This window comes from Eurosta solidaginis, chromosome 3 (genome assembly GCF_040869045.1).
Source record: "Eurosta solidaginis isolate ZX-2024a chromosome 3, ASM4086904v1, whole genome shotgun sequence".
NCBI classification, from domain to species: Eukaryota; Metazoa; Arthropoda; class Insecta; order Diptera; family Tephritidae; genus Eurosta; species Eurosta solidaginis.
This window is the reverse complement of record NC_090321.1, coordinates 286,924,629-286,949,078: the sequence shown is the minus strand read 5'-3', so window position 1 is coordinate 286,949,078 and position 24,450 is coordinate 286,924,629. Positions and strand designations below refer to the sequence as shown.

General features: G+C 37.8%; 1 protein-coding gene across 16 annotated transcripts in view; it reads right to left on the bottom strand.

The window, feature by feature from the left end:
* The window catches only part of Epac (Exchange protein directly activated by cAMP), a 219,285-nt gene that overhangs the window by 58,470 nt on the left and 136,365 nt on the right, over positions 1 to 24,450 (bottom strand). Inside the window, exon 1 of one of the 16 annotated variants that reach the window (XM_067776974.1) lies at positions 5,592 to 5,866. The exons of the other annotated variants lie outside the window; for them this stretch is intronic. Within the exon in view, the coding sequence (XP_067633075.1) occupies positions 5,592 to 5,648 (57 nt within the window). The 5' untranslated portion in view covers positions 5,649 to 5,866. Of the gene's footprint in view, positions 1 to 5,591; positions 5,867 to 24,450 lie in introns of those variants that run through there. 16 annotated transcript variants of the gene reach the window in all.

Genomic DNA, 24,450 nt, shown 5'->3' with positions numbered 1-24,450 from the left:
AATGAATGGAAATTCAAAATCTCTTCTTAAACCTAAATCAATTTTAAGTAGTTTTGTACCGAAAGTTTCAATTGAAGAACCGTTTGCTGCAGTCAAAGTAAGATCCGAATTTCTTTTATAAATTTTAAATTTAGAAAAAGGAATAACTGATACAACTGCACCGGTATCGATAAGAAAATTAAGTTTATTGAATTTATCAAATATGAATAGGCGACGAGTAGGTTTAATAATAGTTCCATTATCCGTCACCGTCATAATGGATCGTTTCAGTTTAAATTTTGTTCGTAATTTGAATTATGATTTTGATTAAAATTGCATGGGGGTATACATTTGAGAGCGTTATTCTTAAATTTTTTGTGATACCAACAAATAGTTGTTTGTGAATTAAAATTACGATTGTTTGAAAAATTTCTTGATCCTGAAAAATTTCGAGATTTAGATCTATTTCTATCTTTAGATCTTGAACGGATTTGTAATTGATTAATATCATTCGAAATTTTATTTAAATTTTGATAAATAGCCGTAGTTAATTCAGTTAAATTTTTAACGCATTGTTCTAAAATATTATTATTTATACTTGAGACTACAGGAGATTTGGAAGAATGAGGTTTATTGATTAAATCAAAAAGTTTGTCAGCTAAAATAATAATTTCATCTCTGTTTTGATTATTATTGGAAGTCAAATGAATTTGTATTTCTTGTGGTAATTTACGAATCCACAATTTAAAGAGTAATTCTTGGCTAACTATGGAGGCAGAACCTATAAGTGATTTCATAAATCTGAATAATTCAGATGGTGAACGATCACCAAGTTCAGTTTTTGAAAATAATTGTTCTAATCGTTTTTCTTCGCTAAGAGAAAATCTTTCACATAGAATTTTTTTTGATTGTATCATATTTATTAAAAAGAGGAGGAGGGTTAATAACATCTAAAATTTTAGATATAGTATCTCGTTGAAGAGTAATAAGAATATTTTGAAATTTTAAATTATCATCATTGATATTATTAATTTCAAATTGTCCTTCAACAAGTAAAAACCAGGCATCAGGAGAATCTTGCCAAAATTGTGGTAATTTAATAGATTTAGTAGAAGAAAAATTTGTAAAGTTATCTTGTCTTGAAGTATCTTGTGTTATATTAGAGATGATGTTTTGTGTTGTATTAATGTTAGAATTTTGAGTTGTATTGTGAGTCATGATGTTATTTGTATGGTTGATATTTTGATTTTCTGAATTTGTAAATTTACGAGTTCGTATTGGTGAACGTAGAACCATATGAAAAGAAATTTAAATGAAAAATTAGAAAATAAGAAAATATTTAAGATTTTTTTTGGAAAGGGAGTTAACAATTTAAATAAAATATTTAATTTTATATAAAAAATAAGTAAATTTAAATAACTATATTAAAATTGTTAAAATATAAAAATAATCTTAAAATAAATTTAAAAGTTTAAAAGGTTTAAAATTTTAATTTAAATTATAATTGGAAAATTTGTAATATGATATTAAAATAAAAATTATACTTACATAAAATTAAATTAGTAAAAAAATATTCAAATTAATAAGTATTTGATTGATGATTGTAGAGATTTTGAGGGAATAAATGGCGTTTTTTTGGGCGTGATAACAATTAAATTCATTGTTGTTGCTGTTTATGCAATGGCTTTGTTGTTTTCTTTATGAATCTCATCATTTTCATCGTGATGTCTTATACTTTAAATCCGTTCTTGTGTGTATTTTGCGTAAAATTGTTGTAATAGCTCTTGTTGTAGTGAAGTGGAAAACTTAACTATTGTTTTAAGCGTAGTATATTGTTTTTTAGAGTTCTTTATTAATTAACGATTCGTAGAAAAATTTTATTTTTATTTATGTTGCATAAAATTTATAGCATGTCTACTAGTAAATTTCTGCTATAAGTACTTTATGTTTTATTTGATTGTCCGCACTTATTTTTTGTTTTTGTTTCGTATATAGAATTTACAGCGACTGTTATATGCAATTTGCACAAAATATTGTTTATTAATTGAAGTATATTTAAGTTTCATTTTTTTTTTAAATCGATGTGCGATTTACAATTATGGTACTATGATTTAACTTTTTAATTTTTTTATTGTTTCTTTAAAAGTTTTAACAATTGGTTAAACTATTTTGTTCATCAAATCTGCTAAAATTTGATTTCCGTTTTCGGGTGTTTCCACACAGTCCATCTACGAATGTCTATGGACTTTCACTTATTTTCACAATAGTAAATGTTTTAAGCACTTTCAAAACGAAATATTTTTAAAGTTAATTATAGCTTCGTATTATAATCACTAAATTCATAATTTTTTGTTGATGGCGAATGTATTTCCAAATTGGATTTTAAGTAAACAAACTGATGGCTGTTCGTTTAGTCTGTTTCGCACAACTATTTAAATCGTTGTAAATATGACGGAGTAGTTACTTTAAAATTGCGAAATTTTTTGTTCAAAAATCATTTATCACAAGCACGAGGTATTATATATACAAGCACGGACAGATATAGATTTAGATAATAAATGCATTTTAATTAAAAATTAGCGAATGGAAATTTTCGTAATCATTACAGTCATTAATGAAATAAAATATTTGCGCAGGATCGTTGGTAGGATCGCCAATATATCAACATTCAAGTTGATATTTTAAAAAACTCTTTTATTTTGGTTTGCAATAAAAAATTTATTTTTGTTTATTTTTGAGTTTAGATATTTTCCAACTAATTAGAATTTTCTTTTTTTGAAGTTATTCAAAATTTTAAGTTAACACGAAAACTCAATTAAAATTATTTTAAAAATTAAAGTAAAGAGTACAAAGTAGTTAACACTATACCTTGCCTCTTCATTCTGCCATTCGACGCTTCTTCCTCCTCGTAATGGTTGCAGAACCGAGGGTTTCTCGCAGCAAACCTTTTGAATTGCTTTCGACCTAATTCTACTGCCTCATGGGCCCATTCCAAGCGCTCGATCTCCACTTATGTTGGGTCTACCACTGCTCCCAAGCGTTGTACAATTCTTAGTGCTGCACGGTAATGCGAGAGAGCTCTTTTACTTCCTCTACTCCGTACCCTTCTCCACTCTTCTACTCCGTTTTCATTTATGTGCTTCTTCAACACGGAGTTCATTGAATCAGCACTACTCTCGCTCCCCGAGTCCGACGCATCGCTTAATGCATATTTGTCGTCCTTGGCTTGCGACTCAGTCCTCCTCTTATTACCGTCCTTATTACAATCAGGTAATGAGTCGTTCATATTGGTCGTACGACCACCTGCCCGATAGGCTCAGCGGTCCAGTATTATATACGGGGAAGAAACGTCCGCCACAGCAGCGCCCCTTACTGTGGTAAGGCCATCAATACTTCCCAAGGTGGTCCGGTATCGGGAAGGCTCCGTTCGAATACAGCCTAATTTATCCCCTGGCTGCAAATCATACAATAGGCACGGTCCGCATAACACCCTGGATTAGGGGGTTGGCAGTTCTTGGTCACCGACATCCCGCCGCCTTCCTATGGGGCGAAACGGCGTAAATGTCAGTCCTAAACAGCTCCGCCTCATAGTCGGGCGCTGTGGAGTTCGGGCTAAGCCCTCACACTAACGACAACTTGCCTACCCTAGTGAGGGTCAAGAAGTGTTCTCGAATGCAAAAAAGCATTGAAAAAACTTCGCTCAGACCGGACCATACATCCGGTCATAAAGGGATAGAAGATGCAAAATTTTTAAGATCATGTGCAAAGCCTACGATATTAGACTCACAAAGTGGCTCATATCTCTGAAGAGAGAAGACTTACGGCTCACGATGGGTATACTGACTGGACACTGCCTTCTGGCGTCACATGCTTATAAGCTGGGCCTCGTCAGTAACAGCAAGTGTAGGAAGTGTGAGCTGCAGGAAGAAACGGTTGAGCATATTCTGTGTTCATGTCCTGCGCTCGCCAGGTCAATGCTCCAGCTATTAGGGGCGGCAGAGTTACCAGATTTTGAGGCAGCAATTAAGCTGGGTCCTAGAAAACTGCTATTATTTGGCAACAGGGCGGAGTTATTCTATAACATATGTCCGTGCACTTGATTGGGGTTCCTCCGTTTGGTCGTCAAACGAATTCTGGTAACACTATGGACACATTTAGTCTATGTGAGGTCTTTATTGACCGGCCAGTTCAACCTAACCTAGCTAAATCTTTGCTAATTATTGTATAAAAGTGAAAGAGCATACTAACTAATAAAAGCACATATAGAACAGCGATTAAAAAATTGAAGCAAAAAAATATATAAATGACAATTTTTAGTAGTTTTGTGTATTTTGTTGTATATTCTTGAAATATACGGATACGTGTCACCACATATGAAAATTAGTTTCCACGCTTTTGGCGGCGCTTCAAAAATAACAACCCCTTAGCCAATCGAGCCCGGGCTATGCAACGCGATCTATAGTACTTCCGCGCAGATCACCTTTATGCGTAATTTTTAAACGGTTTTTCAACTTAAACAAAAAAGCGTACATTTACACTTACCGTACCCATCCTGCTTCATGGCGCAGAAGCATGGAACATGACATCATCAGATGAGGCGACTTTGGGAGTGTTCGACATAAAAGTTATTCGAAAGATTTACGGACCTCTACGCATTGCCGACGTTGTGTACCGAAGAAGATTCAATGAAATGTTGTACCGGCTTTAGGCAGAAATCAACACAGTCTAGCGAATTGAAGCGAAGCAGCTTCGTTGGCTGGGTCATATTATGCGAATGGAAGATGATCCGACTAAAGGTTCACATTATATGACGCGACATGTAGCGACACGTTCCGACAAAATATTCTTTGCATGTATTCTTAGGGAACCATGCACTCCTAGCGACAGTCGTACGACACGCCACGACCCGACACGACCAAGTTGACCAACTAGGCAAAAATGCCGCGTCGTGTCGTGTCGTTCCACTATCGCTAGGTGTGCATTACCTCGCAGCACTTCTACGACATGTCAAACCATTTTCAAATATTTATTTACAAACATGTCGCTGATGCCCAACATGGCCTGGACTTATTGAAATGGTATAAAATACCTTATTATTTAATTAAAATGTTATTTTTCGAATTTATTAAAACACGTGTTTACACAAAGAAAAAATTATTTTTGTCGGAACGTGTCGCGTCACTGTCGCTTAGTATGCATTGACAAATTTTGTCGGGACGTTTTGCGACGGTTTCGGTACATGTCGCGTCGTATAATGTTCATGAACCTTAAGAAAGAGTTTTATCCGAACTCGCCAACGAAAGCACAGAAAAAGGGCGGTTCTCACTCTGCTGGAAGGACCAGATGTAAAACAATTTAAATTACTTTGGTGTTACCAATTGGCTCCAGTTAGCACAGCGAAGAAGCGCCTGGCGCGCCTTGTTGGACGGCAATAACCGTTCAAGAGCTAAGATTTCCATAGGAAAAATATGGAAATTGATAGGATATTAAATAACTAATCGTGGGTAGGTCTAGAATATGGCATCCACTTCCGCAAACCTGTTTACTTGTCTTCTATTGAGGATCCAGATATAATTTTTGATATTTACGAAGTCTTTATTGCGTGTTCGTACCTCTAAGTTTTGCCGTTCACAGCGTTCCACATTGTAACAAGCACGACGAGACAACATTTTTAGAAAATTATTTCATCGCTTTTATAAAAACATCAACTCCTTAATTTGTCTTCGATATTCCATAATGTGTCTGTTTTCCACACAAATCATATATTCTAATTTTCATCAATCAATATGTATATACATACATACATTCGTATGTCTTTCAAATCTTTCTTAATTTTAACCACTTGTACATAATTTTTTTGATTGCTTACAACTTCACTTCGCGGCTATTGTCGCGTTAAAACTGAAAATCTACAATTGAGCCTAACTAACGCAAGTCTCGAAGCCAATGAAAAATGTAGCATTCGACGCTTGACGACCCAAAACACAGCTTGGCGTTGACAACGATAGCGAATGATCAGTGAGGTTTCATATGAAATGACCGATTTTCTCGTAACATGCAAACACTAAAAGCTTGCACAAACAAGTGCTTGTTCGGTATTAGGGTGAGCCGAAATGGTCCACGGCAAAACGTGCTGCTAGTAGATAAGGGGCTTTAATATTAACGGGAAAAATATGTTCATCAAAGCTTTTCATTTGAATGCAATACTTTTATGAAATCACTCAACGATCGCTTATCTGATTTGTTTCTCTATATTTGAATGTTAAAGTATTTTAAAATCACAGAATCTTTTCCATAAAAATATGTAACTTACCAAAAAATAACAATTGTCAAGTGAGTTTCAATAGTACAGAGCGAATCGTGGCACAGCAGGAATATTGAGAACCTCCTAGGTCTGGCGGAGGCCACACCACAGTAGATGCGATAGCAGAAACGATAGACATAGTCAAGAAAGTTAGGAAAACGTGCCTCAAAGCAATACCGATATTCCAAAAGCTTGTTTAATACAGCCAGATGAGATGGCATGCTCGAGGCACTAAACCACTATTTAATGATACCGCAATATCCACTAGATATCTTGATAAATACCGGTATCTACACTCAGAAAAAACTTGAATGAAATGACACTTAATATTTTTTTTCCTCTTCGCATGGCCATAATTTCTTCAAAATGAGAAAAAATTCCTCAATTTGAAGAATTTTTCTTCATTTTAAAGAAATTTGGCCATGGGAATGAGGAAAAAATTTCTTAAGTGCCATTTCACTCCCATTTTTCTTCAATCGGGAGAAATTTTTTTCTGAGTGTAACGTATGAAATAAAAGGTCAGTGATCTGCATTATTTACGGCTGCAGTAACATCACATTTCTTTAAAATAATAGTACGAAGCTCTGAGCGTTCAGTGGTACAGCGTAGGATGGATAGCAAGCTCACTTTCTGGGAGTACATTCGAAGTGCCTTCGAAAGATTGCCTACCAAAGGGAATATGTGTCAATTAATGGCAAACATTTAGACATTGTACGAAACATCTTTTTGCTCAAGAGCAAATGAGCACAGGGCCGCAGAGAGCCGAGCGGGCCCCTGGGACAGTTCGCGTTTACGGGCCCCCTAAAAAATAAACTCAAACCAGTAAAAAAAATAACATAACATACATACATTTTTCAATTCAAATTGTCAGTTTCATTTCATATAAAATAAGATTTACTGTAGAACTTATGTACATAAATGAAATGTTAGATTTCATTGTTTGATTTACTTACATTAACTTTTTCTAAATATGTACATTTTAAGAGCTTGAATCAGCCAAGGAAAACCTTCCGTGCTTTTTGGTCTGCAAATATGAAAATTACCGATTCAAAACTAATGCTGCGAGCAAGGCTGGACTCCAACGCCAATGTTCCAAGGCTTATCAAGCGATTTTGGCTCATAGTAGAACGTAAAAAATTTTTCACGCGAGACAATATACTAAAAAAACGCTCCCCTTCAGCCACTCTGACTGGAAGTGTGCAAAATATTCTTAATGCTATGCAGATGTTCGGAAATAATACTTTCATCTTCAAGTCATGAAATTTGTTCAGAAGTTGAAATGGTAGCAGCGAATCACATCCCAAATTTCCTAAGTGGATGGCTTTGAGATGAATGATTTCATCTATTAGATCTGTAGAAATATCGATACCATAAATCGTGTAGAATGCCGCTGCCTTTTCTCTGGGCTTTTTTTCCGTCAGATCCTGATTCTTCCACAAAAAACTTAATTTAATCGCAATGTCATTTTCGTTGAATACCGTCAACACTTTGAGCCAAATAGAGGCTAAGAGAAAACACTCAAATTTCCCCATATATGCTTCAATACCTTTCCAATCCGTTACTGTTTCTGAACTCAGATTCAAAAGCTTGATTTCATCAATAGCTTTCAATATTTGGGGAATGTGAGTTGCGAAAGGTTTCACACTATCCACACGAGAAGACTATCGTGTTTGTGACATGCTGTGCAAGGAGCAATTAGTTTTTTCCTTGAGAATTTCCCATCTCTGAGGGCTTGCGCTAAAGATATTATAAAATTTCTGCATAATACCGAAAAATGTGATGACTTCTGCACAACATTCAGCAGCTTGCACTCCACATAAATTTAAACTATGACAAGCACAAGGTGCAAATATTGCCAGGGAGTTATCTCGCAGGATATGACTCTGCGCTCATTTGTAATGACCGCTCATATTACTGCCATTATCATACCCTTGCTCATGGCAGTCATCCAGTGGAATATTGTGCTTTTTTTAGAGTGCTGCGAATCAGCTCAGCGATAGCTTCTCCTGTTTTTGCGTTACAATCGACAAACTCTTAGAAGCGTTCTTGGATTTTCCATTTTCTGGAGTCCCTGTCTAATAAAACATAACGCAATATAAAAACAGTCTGCTCAATATGCGCCGAATCAGGGGTTGCATCGCCTATTACTGTGTAATACTTGACGGACTTTCTCTCGCCTTATATCTGTCTAATTACTTAACTTGCACAGATTTCTATGAACTCATTTTGTATTCTATCAGAGAAATAATGTGCCTGGAGACGATTCTTTTTCGTTTGAGATTCCCTCACCTTCTCCAGATTTTCATAAAATAAAGGGTCATAATTGCTGCTCAGTTCCAAAATACCAAGGAAGTTTCCATTTTTTGGATTTCCGATCAATGAATTATCCCCTCTAAATGCCAATCCTCTTTCTCCAAGAAATAAAACAAAATCAAGAATTCTGCGAATTATATCTCTCCAGTGAGCTGCTTCATTTTTAAAGGTTTCCGCTAAGAGAAAATCCACTGAACTTGCATTTCGTATTCTCATTTCATATTGGCGCCACTCTATATAGCAAGTTTTATGATTTTGACTATCTTCATGTTCAGGAATTTTGTCGTGTAACCTCTTCCAACCTTTTTCTTTAGAATAACCTGAAGACTTTGTCAAAGCTGATCGGGTATTTTCGAAAATTTTGCTGAAAAGCCGGCATGGAAAACAAAAAAGCGCTTCTTTTGTTGCACTCCAAACGAGCCAATCACGCTTTACTTTTTCTCCGTTTTTTTTAGAGTAGTATGGAGTATGATTTGAAAGAAATGGCGACCACTTAAGTCGTTGGGAAGTCGAAATAAAATGCGATTTTAAGTTAGTTTAAGCATTTTTGACAGATAGCGCTTAAAAAATTGTGTCAAAAACGTTTATCTAACTTAAAATCACATTTTATTTCGACTATGACTATGTCCCATAGTATTCGATCGGATGCTTATGATTTTAGTTAAGTGATTTTCAATTTTAAAACAATTTTTTGTAGCAACAAAATATGTATGTATCTATGAAATCGTAGTTAGAGTACTGCAATACTGCTTTGCCTTGCCGGGCCACCAACGAAACTTAAAATTCTTGTAGGAAATTGAACTGCTCACATCTTTTCCACTCCTTAAAATCTTTGATAAGAGTTTTTTTCTATTACAACAGCAATAAAAACATTTATTTGGCTTTTGAAGACCTGCACTTTTTATATTCAGCGTGGTTTGCACACAGAGTATATTAACTTTGATTGGATAACGGTTGGTTGTACAGGTATAAAGGAATCGAGATAGATATAGACTTCCATATATCAAAATTGTCAGTATCGAAAAAAATTTGATTGAGCCATGCCCGTCCGTCCGTCCGTCCGCCCGTTAGCATGATAACTAGAGTAAATATTGAGATATCTTCACCAAAATTGGTACACTAGCTTATCTGGACCCAGAATAGATTGGTATTAAAAATGAGCGAAATCGGATGATAACCACGCCCACTTTTTATATATATAAAATTTTGGAAAACACAAAAAACATGATAATTTAGTAAATAATACACCTAGAATGTTGAAACTCGGCGTGTGGACTGATATTGAGACTCTTGATAAAAATTTGTAAAATTTTTTAAAATGGGCATGGCACCGCCCACTTGTAATTAAATCAATTTTACAAATATTATTAATCATAAATCAAAAACCGCTAAACCTATCGTAACAAAATTCGGCAGAGAAGTTGCCTTTACTATAAGGAATACTTTGAAGAAAAATTAACGAAATCGGTTAAGGACCACGCCCACTTTTATATAAAAGATTTTTAAAAGGGCGTGGACGAATAAAATAAGCTATATCTTTGCAAAAAAGAGTTTTATATCAATAGTATTTCATTTCCCAAGTGGATTTATAACATTAAATTGGAAAACACACAAATTTTTGAAAATGAGTGTGCCTCCGCCCCTTTTACGACTAAGCAATTTTCTATGTTTCGGGAGCTATAGCTCGAAGAAAAACTAACATATCGTAATGAAATTGTGTACACATATTTTCCTTGTAGCAGAAAATATTTCTAGAAAAAATGGACGAGATCGGTTAAAGACCACGCCCATTTTTATATAAAACAAGTTTAAAAGGGTCGTAGACTATAATAATAAGCTATAACTTAGCAAAAAATAGTTTTGAATCAATGATATTTTTATTTAAGAATTCATGAGCTTAACACCGGCTTATAATAATTGAATTTCAATTATTATGTTTTTTCTAAGAGAAACTGAAAAGAAAGAAACATTTACTGGCATATTGCGATGGACCATTTCGAAAACCGCCAACGTCATCATCGTATTTCACTTATCAAGTTTTATTGTAAGAGGAAATGGGGAGAAATTTTTTTTAACGGGCATTGCCACGTGTTATGTAGAAAAGTAATTTATCTGAAATGAAATGTAAATTGAAGCTCACGCTGAGTATATAATGTTCGGTTACACCCGAACTTAGCCTTCCTTACTTCTTTAAATTAAATTTGAGTGGGCTGAAGAGCTGTGTATTCAAAATAAAAGCTCTAACATTAGTCAAGTCTGGCAATTCTTTCTGAAGTGCATTCAAGAAAATCAAATTTCAATTGATTTTCATCCACCCTAATATGGCGACCGCCGCGGTGCGGTTGTAGCATTCTTCGCCTACCACACCGAAAATCCTGGGTTCAATTCCCGGGCAAAGCAACATCCCAAATTCCGAGTGTATTTTTGCCATGAAAAGTTTCTTAGTGAAAACTCATCTGCCGTGCGGAGGCCGTTCGTAGTCGGCGTAAAACATGTGCATAGGTCCCGTCCCGCCAATTTGTAGGAAAAATTAAAAGGGCACTACGTAAATTGGAAGAGAAGTCCGGCCTAAAATCTCTTCAGGGGTTATCGCGCCTTGTATGTTTTTTTTTTAATATGGCATGTCACAAACAAAAGCTACATACAAATGTATGAATGCGCGTATGTGTATGAGCATGAGAGTGGAAAAGTTTTGAATGAAGTCGGAAAGGCTGTCACACACGAGCTCAAACCAATTACCCAACACTAAGAGAATAGAAACCGTTACAACAACCGCATACGGCCTTTTGAATGCAATCGCTTAATTTGAATTTTGGCAAAATAATCGAGTAAGAGATCTGAAGCCGCCAGTTGCCAAGATTTGGAGCGCGGTTGCACGCAGTCTTGTGTGGGTGTGCGTTTGTGTGTATGCACTCAAGTGCACTATAATCTACTAACGGCAATGGTTGAAGTTAACTTTTCAGGTTGTACACTTCACTGGCGTTGGCGTGGCAAAAATCAAACCATTGAGTTCATTTGCGTGCAGAACGAAATGTAACAGTTCTGCTGGCGCCCGACTGACTGTCCCTTAACCACTCATGCAACAACTTTTGAATGTTTGTGGGCAGTCAAGCGTCACAGCGTCATTCGATGTCATACCCACGAGACCAATGTTGGGAGCAGCAATGGGCACGCACTCAAATGTACAAAGCTTTCAAATGCGCTCATCAACAATGGTCAACTTTTCATTGTAACAGTTCCACATTCGTGCCTGTGAAACGACCTGGGCTTTGAGGCTATTCCATTTTTATAAAATACATACAACACACGCACATACCTTGAAGCCATCACTCTCAGATTCGAAGGGAGCTAACTAAAAACTTTCGAGTTTGTTTGGAAGCTATGAGTACTGGAGGGTTTTCTAATTCAACACTGACCAATTCAATAAAGACGAAAAAACTAGAAATTCATTTAGCATATATGGCAGTTATTAGCATTTTTCTTAACAAAGTGTTTGAGCTGATCGCTGTTTAGATGTAGCTGTGAAATATATGAATTTATACGTATAAACATGAGCCAGTGCCTCTTTCACTCTAAAGTCATTTTGTTGAAATTTTGTCTTACAATGCACATCGCTAGCCCATAGCGCCATCATCCCAGACCATTTCATTAACCAACAAACCACTTATCTAACTTACTAATAATACCTATCAACATCAACAAACACCGTCATCATCGTTTAAACTGCCTTCATTATGACCATCGTCGTCGAGTTTCATTTCACTACCAGACGAGCTAAGTATGCAAACTAACTGATAGAATTTCAAATGTTGTTACGTCAACAGCAACAGATTGTAATGGATCTGACAATAACGACATCGAATCGGCAACCAGCAGAGAAAAGTGATGCCGTAACATCAACGAACTGTGTATAGGAGAGGGCGTTGCACTATAAATGGTCGTGACGGATACGGGTGCGGGTGCAATGAGTGCCGGTAGATGCTTGTTTGTTTGTGTTGTTGTATTTATATTCAGTTCAATTGCTTCTGGTGTAGTTGATGGTCGAGTTAGCGAATTCATTTAAGTGAGTATTTTCGAATTTTACCCTAGCGTTGTTGTTGTTGTATGTCACTTTAAATATTTATTCAATAAAAAAATCGAAACCATTTGATTTTTTTACATCCATACTGCCAATTATGTGTAAATACCTCCAACTAGTTTGCCTTTTTTCATAGAGAGTACTAATTGATTGATTCATTAAAATTAAAGTTGCGCATATAAATCTAAGTTTACACAGTAAAACAGCTTTTTTGGGGTCGAAATTTAAACTTTTTGAAGTCTCCACCTATAAAGAGAAGGTTATTGATTGAGCTATGCATTTAAATTAATCAATCAAAGGCAACTACCATCTCACAATTGCTTACGGCTGATTGAGTTAAGAACGCGGGCTAAAGGTGTGTCAACGGGGGTGAGTGCCATTTCGTAGGACAACACAATCTTACAAGTGTCAGTCGAACGCACTGCCAGGGGTAAGATTGGAGCTCTTACCGTCTTCTTATGCCTTAGTTCGCACGAGCTCGGGACGACACCTTTTCAGAAAATTTCGATTGAAGTTTAGAAATTTTCAATAAAAAGTTACTTATACGCCCCATACCCCCTGCTCGTAGCACAATTCTGGAGATATCAAAAAATCAAGTTTAAATGCAATTAACGCCGGTTTATAAGAGATGATAGACACTCCTTTAATTAAATTAATCTGGTTCTGTATTATGTTTTACGAACCGTGATCGAAACTAATTTTTTAAATTACAATAGCTCTGAAATTGTTGATCGGATTACTGAATTGTGTGAACTAGTGAGGGACGAGTGGTAACCTTTAGTTAGATCCATAACTTATTATAATATTTAGAAATAGTTTGACAATTGCAGTCAGTCGCTGGTCGTAAAACGTAATACGGGCACTGATTTATGTTATTCTGCCGTCTTAAGCAAAAATCAGGAAACTGAAATATAAATGGAAATTTCGAGCTTCAATTTTAATTGTCTAAACTTAAATTGTAACTTTGTGAACTAAAACTAAAAAATGGTGTTGTCGTTGTTGTTGTTGTAGCGTAAAGGGCACTCCCCGAAGGCCTTGGGGAGTGTTATCGATGTTGATGGTCCTTCGCCGGATGCAGATCCGGTACGTTGTTGTTGTTGTTGTAGCAATGCTCGCCCCACCTAATAGCCGCAACCGATCACAAATTGTCATCAATATCCTCTAACGGGAGTCCAAGGAAACTTGCCGTTTCAACAGGGGTGGACCATAAGGAAAGGGGTGTTAGAGGCGTTGGTTCCACATTACAATTAAAGAGATGGTTGAGATGGTGTCATGTGGGGACACATTGCAAGCAGGGCATACATTTTGTATGTCGGGGTTGATTCTGGATAGGTAAGAGTTTAACCTGTTACAGTATCCAGAACGAAGTTGAGCAAGAGTGACACGCGTTTCCCTGGGGAGTATGCGTTCCTCTTCTGCGAGCTCTGGATATTTTTCTTCAAGTACTGGATTCACCGGGCAATTCCCGACATAAAGGTCCGACGCCTGTCTATGGAGTTCACCAAGGACCTGCTTGTGTTTTTCCGCTTCATACGGCTGGGTTCTCAGGTGCCGTATTTCCTCAAAACCCGTGGCGATTCTGAGAGCAGTATTTTGGCAGGCCTGTAGTTTCTTCCAGTGGGTGGTTTTTAGGCTTGGCGACCATATGGGTGACGCGTAGCACGTAATCGGCTGGCTAATTGCTTTGTATGTGGTCAAGAGCGTTTCTTTATATTTTCCCCAGGTACTGCCAGCATGGGATTTGAGGATTTTATTACGGCTCTGAATTCTTGGAACAATTGCGGTTGCGTGCGCACCAAAATGTAGATCCTGATCAAACGTCACACCCAAGATTTTGGGGTGTAGGACAGTCGGTAGCGTAGTGCCATCGACGTGGATGTTCAATATGGTCGACATTTGGGGCGTCCATGTTGTAAATAAGGTCGCGGAAGATTTAGTCGGTGACAATGCCAGGTTTCGCGAGGCGAAAAAACTGGAGAGATCAGGGAGATAGCCGTTTATTTTATTGCATAGCTCATCGATCTTTGGGCCTGGGCCTGTGGCCATTATTGTGCAGTCATCGGCGTAGGAAACGATTGTGACTCCTTCCGGTGGTGAAGGTAGCTTAGATATGTAGAAATTAAACAAAAGCGGGGATAGGACACCACCCTGTGGCACCCCTTGTTTAATTCTCCTTTGTTTTGATGTTTCGTTTCTGAATTGCACCGATGCCTGCCGACCACCCAGATAATTTGCGGTCCACCTTTTAAGACATGGGGAAAGGGCAGACCCTTCCAGGTCTTGCAGTAACGAGCCATGGTTGACCGTATCAAAAGCTTTTGATAGGTCTAACGCTACGAGTACTGTTCTATGGTGGGGATATTGATTCAAACCGCAATTTATCTGGGTGCTAATGACATTTAGCGCGGAGGTAGTGCTATGGAGTTTTCTGAAGCCATGCTGATTAGGGGCTAGCTGCAAATGTGCTTGGAAATAAGGGAGCAAAATGGCTTCAAGCGGCTTTGCCACTGGCGATAGGAGAGATATCGGACGATATGACTCACCTACGTTAGCTGGTTTCCCAGGCTTTAGTAGCGGGACCACCTTGGCCATTTTCCATTTCTCGGGTATGACAAAGGTGGAAAGAGACAGGTTGAAGACATGCGCTAAATATTTGAAACCCTCTTTCCCTAGGTTTTTAAGCATCGGCATGGCTATGCCGTCTGGGCCCACTGCTTTGAATGGTTTAGTGCGACCAATGGCGTCCTCAACCTCTCTAGCGGTGATGGTAATTGGTGACGCGCTGAGTTTGTGTTTATGTGCGTGTCTATTGGCTCTCCGTCTATCTTTGTCGGCCGTAGGATGCATTATATATTGTCGGCAGAAAACGCTCCTTATCGCCAAAGGTGATGGAAACTTTGTCTTTGTGCTTAGTCGGATTCGATAGGGACTTTACGGTGGACCAAAGTTTACCTCCACCGGTAGAGAGGTTACAGCCTCTTAGGTGCTCTTCCCATTTCGCCCGCTTGTGTACGTCCACAAGCAATCTGATGCGTTGGTTTATATCCCTTATTTGGGGGTCGCCTGGATCAAGCTGTCTTATAAGGTCGCGTTCCCTCGCTAAGCTCGCGGCCTCCGCCGGGAAGTGGGCCGGATTTCGGGAATTCTCCCGGCGGGAATGAAATGTGCCGAGGCGGATTCAATGACCTTACGGAAGGCACGCTCCCCTTGGCGGGCATCAGTCGGGATAGGGAGGGCAGCAAAGCTGCTGTCTGTTGCAGATTTATATTCTTCCCACTTTCCTTTTTTGAAGTTTATGAAAGTGCGTTTTTCGGTGACGATGAAGTCGGCGGTACGCTCGAACGAAATAAGTATGGGCAGGTGGTCGGATGCCAATGTTACCATCGGCTGCCAGTTGACGCAGTTTACGAGTTCTGCGCTCACGATTGAGATATCTGGCGAGCTATGACAGCTTCCTACCATACGTGTGGGGGCGTCTCCGTTTATTGTGCAGAACGTCGTTTCGTCTATTTGATCCGCCAACATCTCACCCCTACTGTCCGCCCGCAAGTTTGAATGCTATAGGTCGTGATGGGCATTGAAATCGCCTAAGATAATGCGATTGTTACCAGTGAGTAAGGCCTCGATATTAGGGCGGTATCCACTGGGGCAACAGGTGACAGGAGGGATGTAGATGTTGATGATTTCTAGATTTGCATCGCCTGACCGGACAGATAGGCCTTGACGTTCTAAGACATTGTCACTGCGGTCGATGCCAGGATCAAATATATGATATTGCACAGAGTGGTGTATAATAAACGCGAGGCCGCCTCCATTTCCGCTCTCGCGGTCTTTCCTGCGGACATTATAACCAGAGCAGGTCTGCAATGCAGATCTTGCTGTGAGTTTAGTCTCTTGAATCGCAGCAATGCGGATGTTGTGCCGCTTCATGAAATCGACTATCTCCGTAATCTTCCCAGTTAGTCCATTACAGTTGAACTGCAGAATTCTGAAGTGCATGAGGGGTGACGCCGCCACTCTAGGGGTAAGTGAGGGGTGACTACGCCTAGGTTGTGGAAGGCCAGGACGCAATTGCTGTTGTGGCCTTGGGACTGGGCGCCCTTGGGCAAGCATTGGGGTACCCGGATGATTTGGGTTTGCGACCTGGCAACATGGCGCGATGAAACCCGTCGAGGGGTTGCCGTCGCGGAGACCAGAACATCTAGGAAAGTGGCACCACCCAAGGCAGGAGCTGCATTGAGCGGATGTCGCAAACCTATATATTCTGTGCTGGCAGACGGTGCAAACGGAGGCAGGGACTAAGAGTCTGTTTCCCTGACCTGCACGATTGCTGCCAGAAAAGAGGGGGGGAGAAGAAGACGGGGGCAGGGGCTGATGCTGAGCATTGCTACCAGCTCTACTACGAAGGTAGTAGTTATGAGTGGTATCAGCTGTTTGAGTTGTTGGCGCCGTGAGGCGCGAGCAACAGCGGGTACTTGTTGTGGCTTGCTGAGCAGCGAAGCTGCTGGAAGGTAGTGGGGATACGCTTAGGCGTAGACTACGGGACGCCCTTGGGCGTGAGCAGCAAGGAGCCACAAAAGATTTATAAAAGTTACGTGGACGTCGGGTTTTGGGATCAAGCCCAGAACAACCTGTCCGATGCAACCATCCCTTACACGAGACACACTGAACAGAGTATGACCGTCCTAAAAAGATTCTTTTCTGGCAAATGCAGCAAAACCATTTCTCAGGACCGGGGTCAGGAGACGGACCCGGATTGGGTTCGATACCTTCCCGGAGTAAGAGAATATGTAGCAGTCCTGCTGCAAGGAGCTGCTGGGAGGATGACAATTTGTGGGAGGGACGAAACAAATTAAATGGGGTCACACTGAAATGACAGTCCTTGGTCGGGAAAAATCCCGAGTCGCTCCGGTACATAGAACCGACTGCCTTGGGAAGCGAGATCCGGTACGTTCCAAGTACCGGTACCAAGTCCAACCATCTTGGGAACGATTTGTTATAACCATATGTGACCTTCTAGGCCATCCCGCCCTCCCGCGCCCTAGATCCATGAGGAGTTCGGGGTCGAGCCTCGGTTGTTAATGAAACAGGATTCGCCACGGATAGGTGAGGTTGACAATTGGGTTGGAGAAGCTATATATTGCGTTGGCAACCCGTTGAATCCATCTGGTATTTTAGTCACCTCTTACGACAAGCATACCTACCGCGGGTATATTCTAACCTCCTAACCCGCTGGAGGTGTAGTGCGATTCACTGCAGGGATTCTATAAGAAACTAATACCTCTTTCTTGAAAGAATTTGCTGCGGCCCCTATTAAGCTCTTTCCGAACCTGTCACCAGTGTGAATCATTCGGCAAATACTTTTGTGGGAATTTTTGAAAAATATAAATGATTTTGGTAAATATCCTCATTGCAGTATGGTTTGGTTAATGAGAAAACATTCACAGCAATAATGCGCCGCACATCGTAAGCCAAACGCCGAAACTGTTTTCATTAAATATTTCAAATGCAAACCAACATTCCTATCGTCATTAACTTTGGCAAAGCGCATCTTGAGGTTATTACACCGAAATACGCAACATAATTAAGTTATTGAGAAATATTAATGTATGTCATACACATAACAAGGTGGATACATACGTACATTTCTATTTTTATAATAGAAAATTATGGTATTTAGTAGATAATTTGCTAATTTATTTTTAAAATACAATATTTAAACACAACAAAATTATGTTTTCATACATACATACATACATACATTCATTTAGACATACATACACACATATGTACAACGATTTGTAGTCGGTAAGAAAATGTGTAATTATTATTGCCAACATTTTTTTTTATCTTAAATTTGTTTTCCTTTGATTTGATGCCGCATTCGTAAAAAATGAGTTAGTAACTACACAAATATGAGGTGGTAAATGATTAATTGAATAATCGATTTAAATTAACCCTTTTACTGCCAATAATGGTGCTACAATAGCAAATGGACAGACTGATTTTGATGCGGATTTTTCTGTAGGAGAATAACCGGATTTGGAATAAAAGGTTCAACATCAAAGTAGGATTAGGGTGGCCGGTAAACTCTGCCCCATGTAAAAAAAAATTTAACGCAATTTCAGTGAGTATATAGATTAGATAACTATTACAGCTCATACTTTTTGCTTATAACTTGGAGGAGGCGTACAATTTTAATTAAATGAAATTCCAAACGTAAGGACTCAGTAGAAGCTTACTTTTGTTGTTTTTGTTTGCCAAATGACGCTAAATATAGATAGTCGGTTCCATACCCTTCCTCTGCTTATATTAGCGGGCCCCGATTAAATATCTTCTTCATGGGAAAATTGCGGTCCCTTCAGTTACTTATACCGAAATTTATCGCGACACTTTTCTCTCTCATTCTGCCACACAGAAAAAACAACAAATTTTATGTAAAATTTGCATTTAAAACCCGTGAAATCTTGAGTTACGTTGTGGAATCCCATAAAATAGTCGGCGATAAGTTTGGTTGGAACCTCAAAATCAGGGAAAATTGTTAGAGAATGAGGTTAGTCATCTAGTCGAGAATAATTAGAGAACTATTAACACTATAATCCCATTAGAGAAATAGATTAGAGTTCGATTGGAGAACTATAAATTTTCCCGATTTGGTAATTAGGTCCCATTTGGTTTGAGAACGCTATATTTCTCCAGTAGTTCTCGCGTCGTCCCCTAATCTTACTCTAGCCTTTATCTAACTTCATGCTTGTTGGGATGCTGCATGTTTTTATGCAAATATATTGCATATTATCATAAAATACAGAGATTATATAGATTATTTTCTGTCTATGTATCAGCTAAAGTTTCATAAGTTTATAGCGCTTAAATGCTTAAATGTATATCTTTGAACACAAACAAAAAATGTTAACCTTATATAAGACATATGTCATTCATCTGCAGAGTTACGCTACTTGCCGCTGTCGTACTCTTTATTGTTTACAACCGTTTAATTACGTAGTTATAATGAGCCGCTCATGAGGTAAGTTTGTAAGAGGTTTGGTTGAAAGTAAAATTCATCTTGTCTCCTACGTTGCGTCGAGTCGAGAGCGATGATAGTAATTTCCTTGTATTTATGTGAGGCACATCGTGCAGGAACAACAATAACATTCACAACCAACTAAATCATATTTATTCTAGAGTAGTTCGTGCAAATTATTAGACAGGTTCACGAGCACATTCCAGCACGGCATGATAAAGATCATACGCAGAGCATGAATTTCTAGATTGAGGCAACGTAGGATTAGAATTTAATTACATTTGTAATGGAACGTCTATTTGAGCACTTTATTATGCTTTATTGTTCTTTTTTTCATAATTTGTTTTTTTTTTTATACGTACATACGTGAAAGAAGCACAGTAAGTGAGCTTATACAATTACTTATGTTTAGGTTATTAGTTTAAATAAGTTCAGGAGTTCTTTTGTCTGAATAAGTAACTAAGATCACTTAAATTCCCATAAATTATGTGTTTAGTTTGAAAAAGGAATTATATTAGAGCGTTTTAGGAATAACGATTAAGACAGAGCTTCTATTCCAATGTATGAACATGTTTAAGCTGACTTCGAGCGGCAACTGCTAAGACAAATAAATTTTTGCCGAGAAACGTTTCATGACAGCAATACTCTCGAAGGGATTGACATTCCGCTGCCGAGGGGCGACTTCGGTATAGAAAAATTGCCTTAAGTACTTTGACACTATGGACTATTCAGTTTATCTAAGATCTTGACGGACCGGGCAGTTCAACCTAGCTTTGAGCTAGTTGTCGAGTCGAGTATTCTTGGTTGTTTTGTTATCATCTCGTTTTAGGAATAACGATTAAGACAGAGCTTCTATTCCAATGTATGAACATGTTTAAGCTGACTTCGAGCGGCAACTGCTAAGACAAATTTTTGCCGAGAAACGTTTCATGACAGCAATACTCTCGAAGGGATTGACATTCCGCTGCCGAGGGGCGACTTCGGTATAGAAAAATTGCCTTAAGTACTTTGACACTATGGACTATTCAGTTTATCTAAGATCTTGACGGACCGGGCAGTTCAACCTAGCTTTGAGCTAGTTGTCGAGTCGAGTATTCTTGGTTGTTTTGTTATCATCTAAGAACACAATTGACATATTTCAAAAAACAAAACAAAAGTCCCGATGTGGAGTTTTAATTTTGGTAGCAAAATGACCACAAAATTGCAGATTCAGCAAGACTTACAGTAAAGGAAACTTTCATTAAAACATATCTCAAGCACACCGGCTTAAATAAATCATGAAAGTATTTCGCAGCACGAACCATTGATACGAGCATTGACTATAATTATAGTACACTACATTAATCTGAATAATACATACTAATTTGGGTACAATGCATATTTAATATGTCGACTGCTGAGTGGAATATAACTTTATCTCGGTTTTCGTTTCAAAAACGCACTATCTCAGAATTCGACTAAAGAACGTCCTATCTCATAATTTTTTTCATAAACGTCCCAGCGAATGTCAAAATGTATTGAACTTGAGTTCAAATAGGGCGTTTTTGAACAATCTTTGAAATAAGGCATTATTGAAAATATTTCTGCTTTCGAAACCAAAGCCGAGATAGGGCGATATTCCACTCAGCAGTCCATAAGCTGTTGAATTTGTTGATTCTTAAATAAATCAATAAAAGTAAATTTAAATAACAATTGTTTTTCAGCAAGACTTTGGTTATTTTTTTTTTTTCAAAATTTGTCTGCAATTATGAAACTACCAACCTTAAAACAAACTCCTGCTATGGAGTTTTATTTTCTGAAAATAAAGTCGCCCTGTTGGTTCTCTCAGCCTTCCCGTAAGTTTGTGTGTTCCTTTCACAAAATAATTTTCCACTGAAAACGAAAAGGGGTACCATTACCCACCATTACCTACCAATTGAACTTTTATGCAGACCGCCTGGTGATTTAGGTCAAAAGTCAGAATTTAAGAGTGCAGCATGAGGGCCACATTTTTCCAGAAAAGAAAATGCCATTAGATGGGTTCCACGGCTTCTTTGTCCTTTCGAGTATACTATCTTTGACACTTATTAAAGCAGATTAGTTTTTATTTTATATTCATCTAATTTTGTTGCTGTTATTGTTATTATGCTTGGGTTAAGCTTTTCTCTTGCTCATCTGCAATATCTAATTTCAGCCACTTTATATGATATTACAGCAATAATCTTGTCGACACTTGAAATATTTTTTTTTTCTGAGACGGCAGTTTCATTGTAATAACGGTGTCGCCTTTTGTCAATCCGCTTCACTTTGCTTTGCCTCTAATCTGTTATTACCCTTAACTGCTAATCCCCTTGTATTTGGTTTTTTGTTTGTTTGTTTCTTTTTTTCATTCCTCTTTGCTGCGAAAGATTTTGTGTTATTTACCAATTGCTTCTCTTCTGAATTTCTAAAATTTTTGTGCACGAGTTTGAGGTCACTCGCTTCACCACAAGCAAATGTTCTAATCGGCATCTATTGAAATATGTTAGTCATCTATAGATTTAAATTCTTTACCAAACTTTGTGTATTTAACTTTTGGGATTCTCACATGCTATTTTTTGTTTGTATTGATTACATTGGATACAGAAACCACTGCATGTGCTTAAGTGCTCCTAGGCTTTGAGACCCAAAATATGGACCTGGTTATCTGTCGAATATGAAACTCTGGGTCTAAAAAGAGAGATGGCATATTTGGGATATCTCAACCTGACCTAAAATCCATTTAATAATAATAAATATTTTGCGGAAATTTAACTTTGAGGAATTAAAGGCCGAAATTCCACATGATCTTTTTTATTCGTCTTCTACAAGTTGGTAGGATTTATAGTATTATGTATTGTCTTATTATAGTTATTGTTGAAAAGCTTTTCATGAAAAAAAAAAACAGGGAAATTTGACCTTAAATTCGAAAAACATTTAGATTATTTGAGTCTTCATTTATTACAAATTAAACCCTGAACATTTTCACAGTTCATTTAAACATGTTTTTCGTTTAATTGCATTTCATTTAATCGATAGTAAAGAGTTCCTACATAATTATGAGCCTAAGGTATGTGAATATGAATTAGGGCTTTAGCGGGCTTACCTGAACCAAAATCGGATAATAAAGTTGCTTTATCGGAAGCGGAACCAATGTCAGAGGTGAGATCAAGGTAAAAGAGACACACACCTAGCAAATTCAAGAGAATGATACTCACTCTCACTTTCGCAAACACTTTGCTTCCATTAAGCATCCAATTCCGAACATTCGGAACCAGATCAATCTAGAATTTTGACGTATCGAAATCGGAACCAAAGCTCTGTTACATCCCAAATATATATAAATGCATTGTGCATTGGTAACAAGTTTTGGTGTAACTGACGAGCCTCGTAAATGAAGATTGAAAATAAAACTACGGGAAAGCATATAACATTACTTTCATAATGTATCTGGTATGAGAATCAAGTCTGAATTGGTGCACAACTTTAGTGAGCAAATGAATTACGACATCTTTGTTTTCGTTGAAATATGGTTAAACAAGAACTTTTTCGATGGTGAATTCTTCAACTCAAATTTGTTCACTGTATTTCGTAAAGATCGCGATGCTGAAAAAACTGGCTGCCTTCGAGGAGGTGGTGTTCTTATCGCCATTAAGCGTCAGTTGCAAGCGTCTTTAGTCCCACTTTCGAATGGTGACTCTTTACTGGATCAGCTTTGTATATGTGTTAGCGGTTCCACACCGCAAGGCTCTTTATGTTTTCTCGTGTCGTACGTACCACCGGGCAGCTCTTTTGAGTTATACAGGGCCCACGCAGACAACATTGCATCATTAGCCCTAAACAACGTTAAAAGGCACCATCTCTGCGTGCTTGGCGATTTTAATCTCTCTAACATTCATTGGTTAACCAGCATTTCTAATAAATACGGTCTCACGCCCAATAATGTCATCTCAAATCAGGAGTTGTAGTCTTAACTTAATTCAAATTAATAAGTATTTTAATACTCTAAATAGATTATTGGATCTCATATTCATAAGTGACAATTTTTGTTGTGAAGTTAGTGAGTGCTTGAATCCAGTTACTTCTAAGGACAGTCATCATCTACCACTTGTCGTCGAGTTTAGTTTTTATCATTTTCCTCCGGTTACTACTGACAGTAGATTAATCTTTAATTATTCTTTGTGTGACTTTGCAAGTCTCAATGATTTTTTACTTGAAATAAATTGGGAGGAGCTACTTGGTGGGCTTGATACTTCTGTTAGCTTTTCCACTTTTAAGTCTATTTTATTCACCAATGTTTGGATAGGGGATTCTATTGCGGGTAAAAAGAGCGTACAAATTACCTTGGTACACTAAGGAATTAAAAAAAGCCTTAAGAATCTTAAAAACAAATTCTTAAAAAAATTTCAGAAGTATAAGAATAACACGTTCTTCAGTAAATATAAGTCGTACTTAAAGGATTTTAATATTTTGAATAAAACTCTTTATTCTGAGTATATGCGCAATATCGAGAGTAACATCAAATCGAATCCAAAAAGTTTTTGGAAATATCTTAAGGACAAAAAGTGTTCCGCTAGTGTGGCTACCGGACTTTTCCTGGATGATAACTCGGCGAAAACTCCAAATGAGGCTGCTAACTTATTTGCTGATTTTTTAAATCCAAATTTTCTGTGGATGATAGCTATCAACCGCTCGATTTTTCGAATAGTCTGAACTCTGCCTTAAATTTCGGAGCTCTACATCTTTCTTCTGATGATA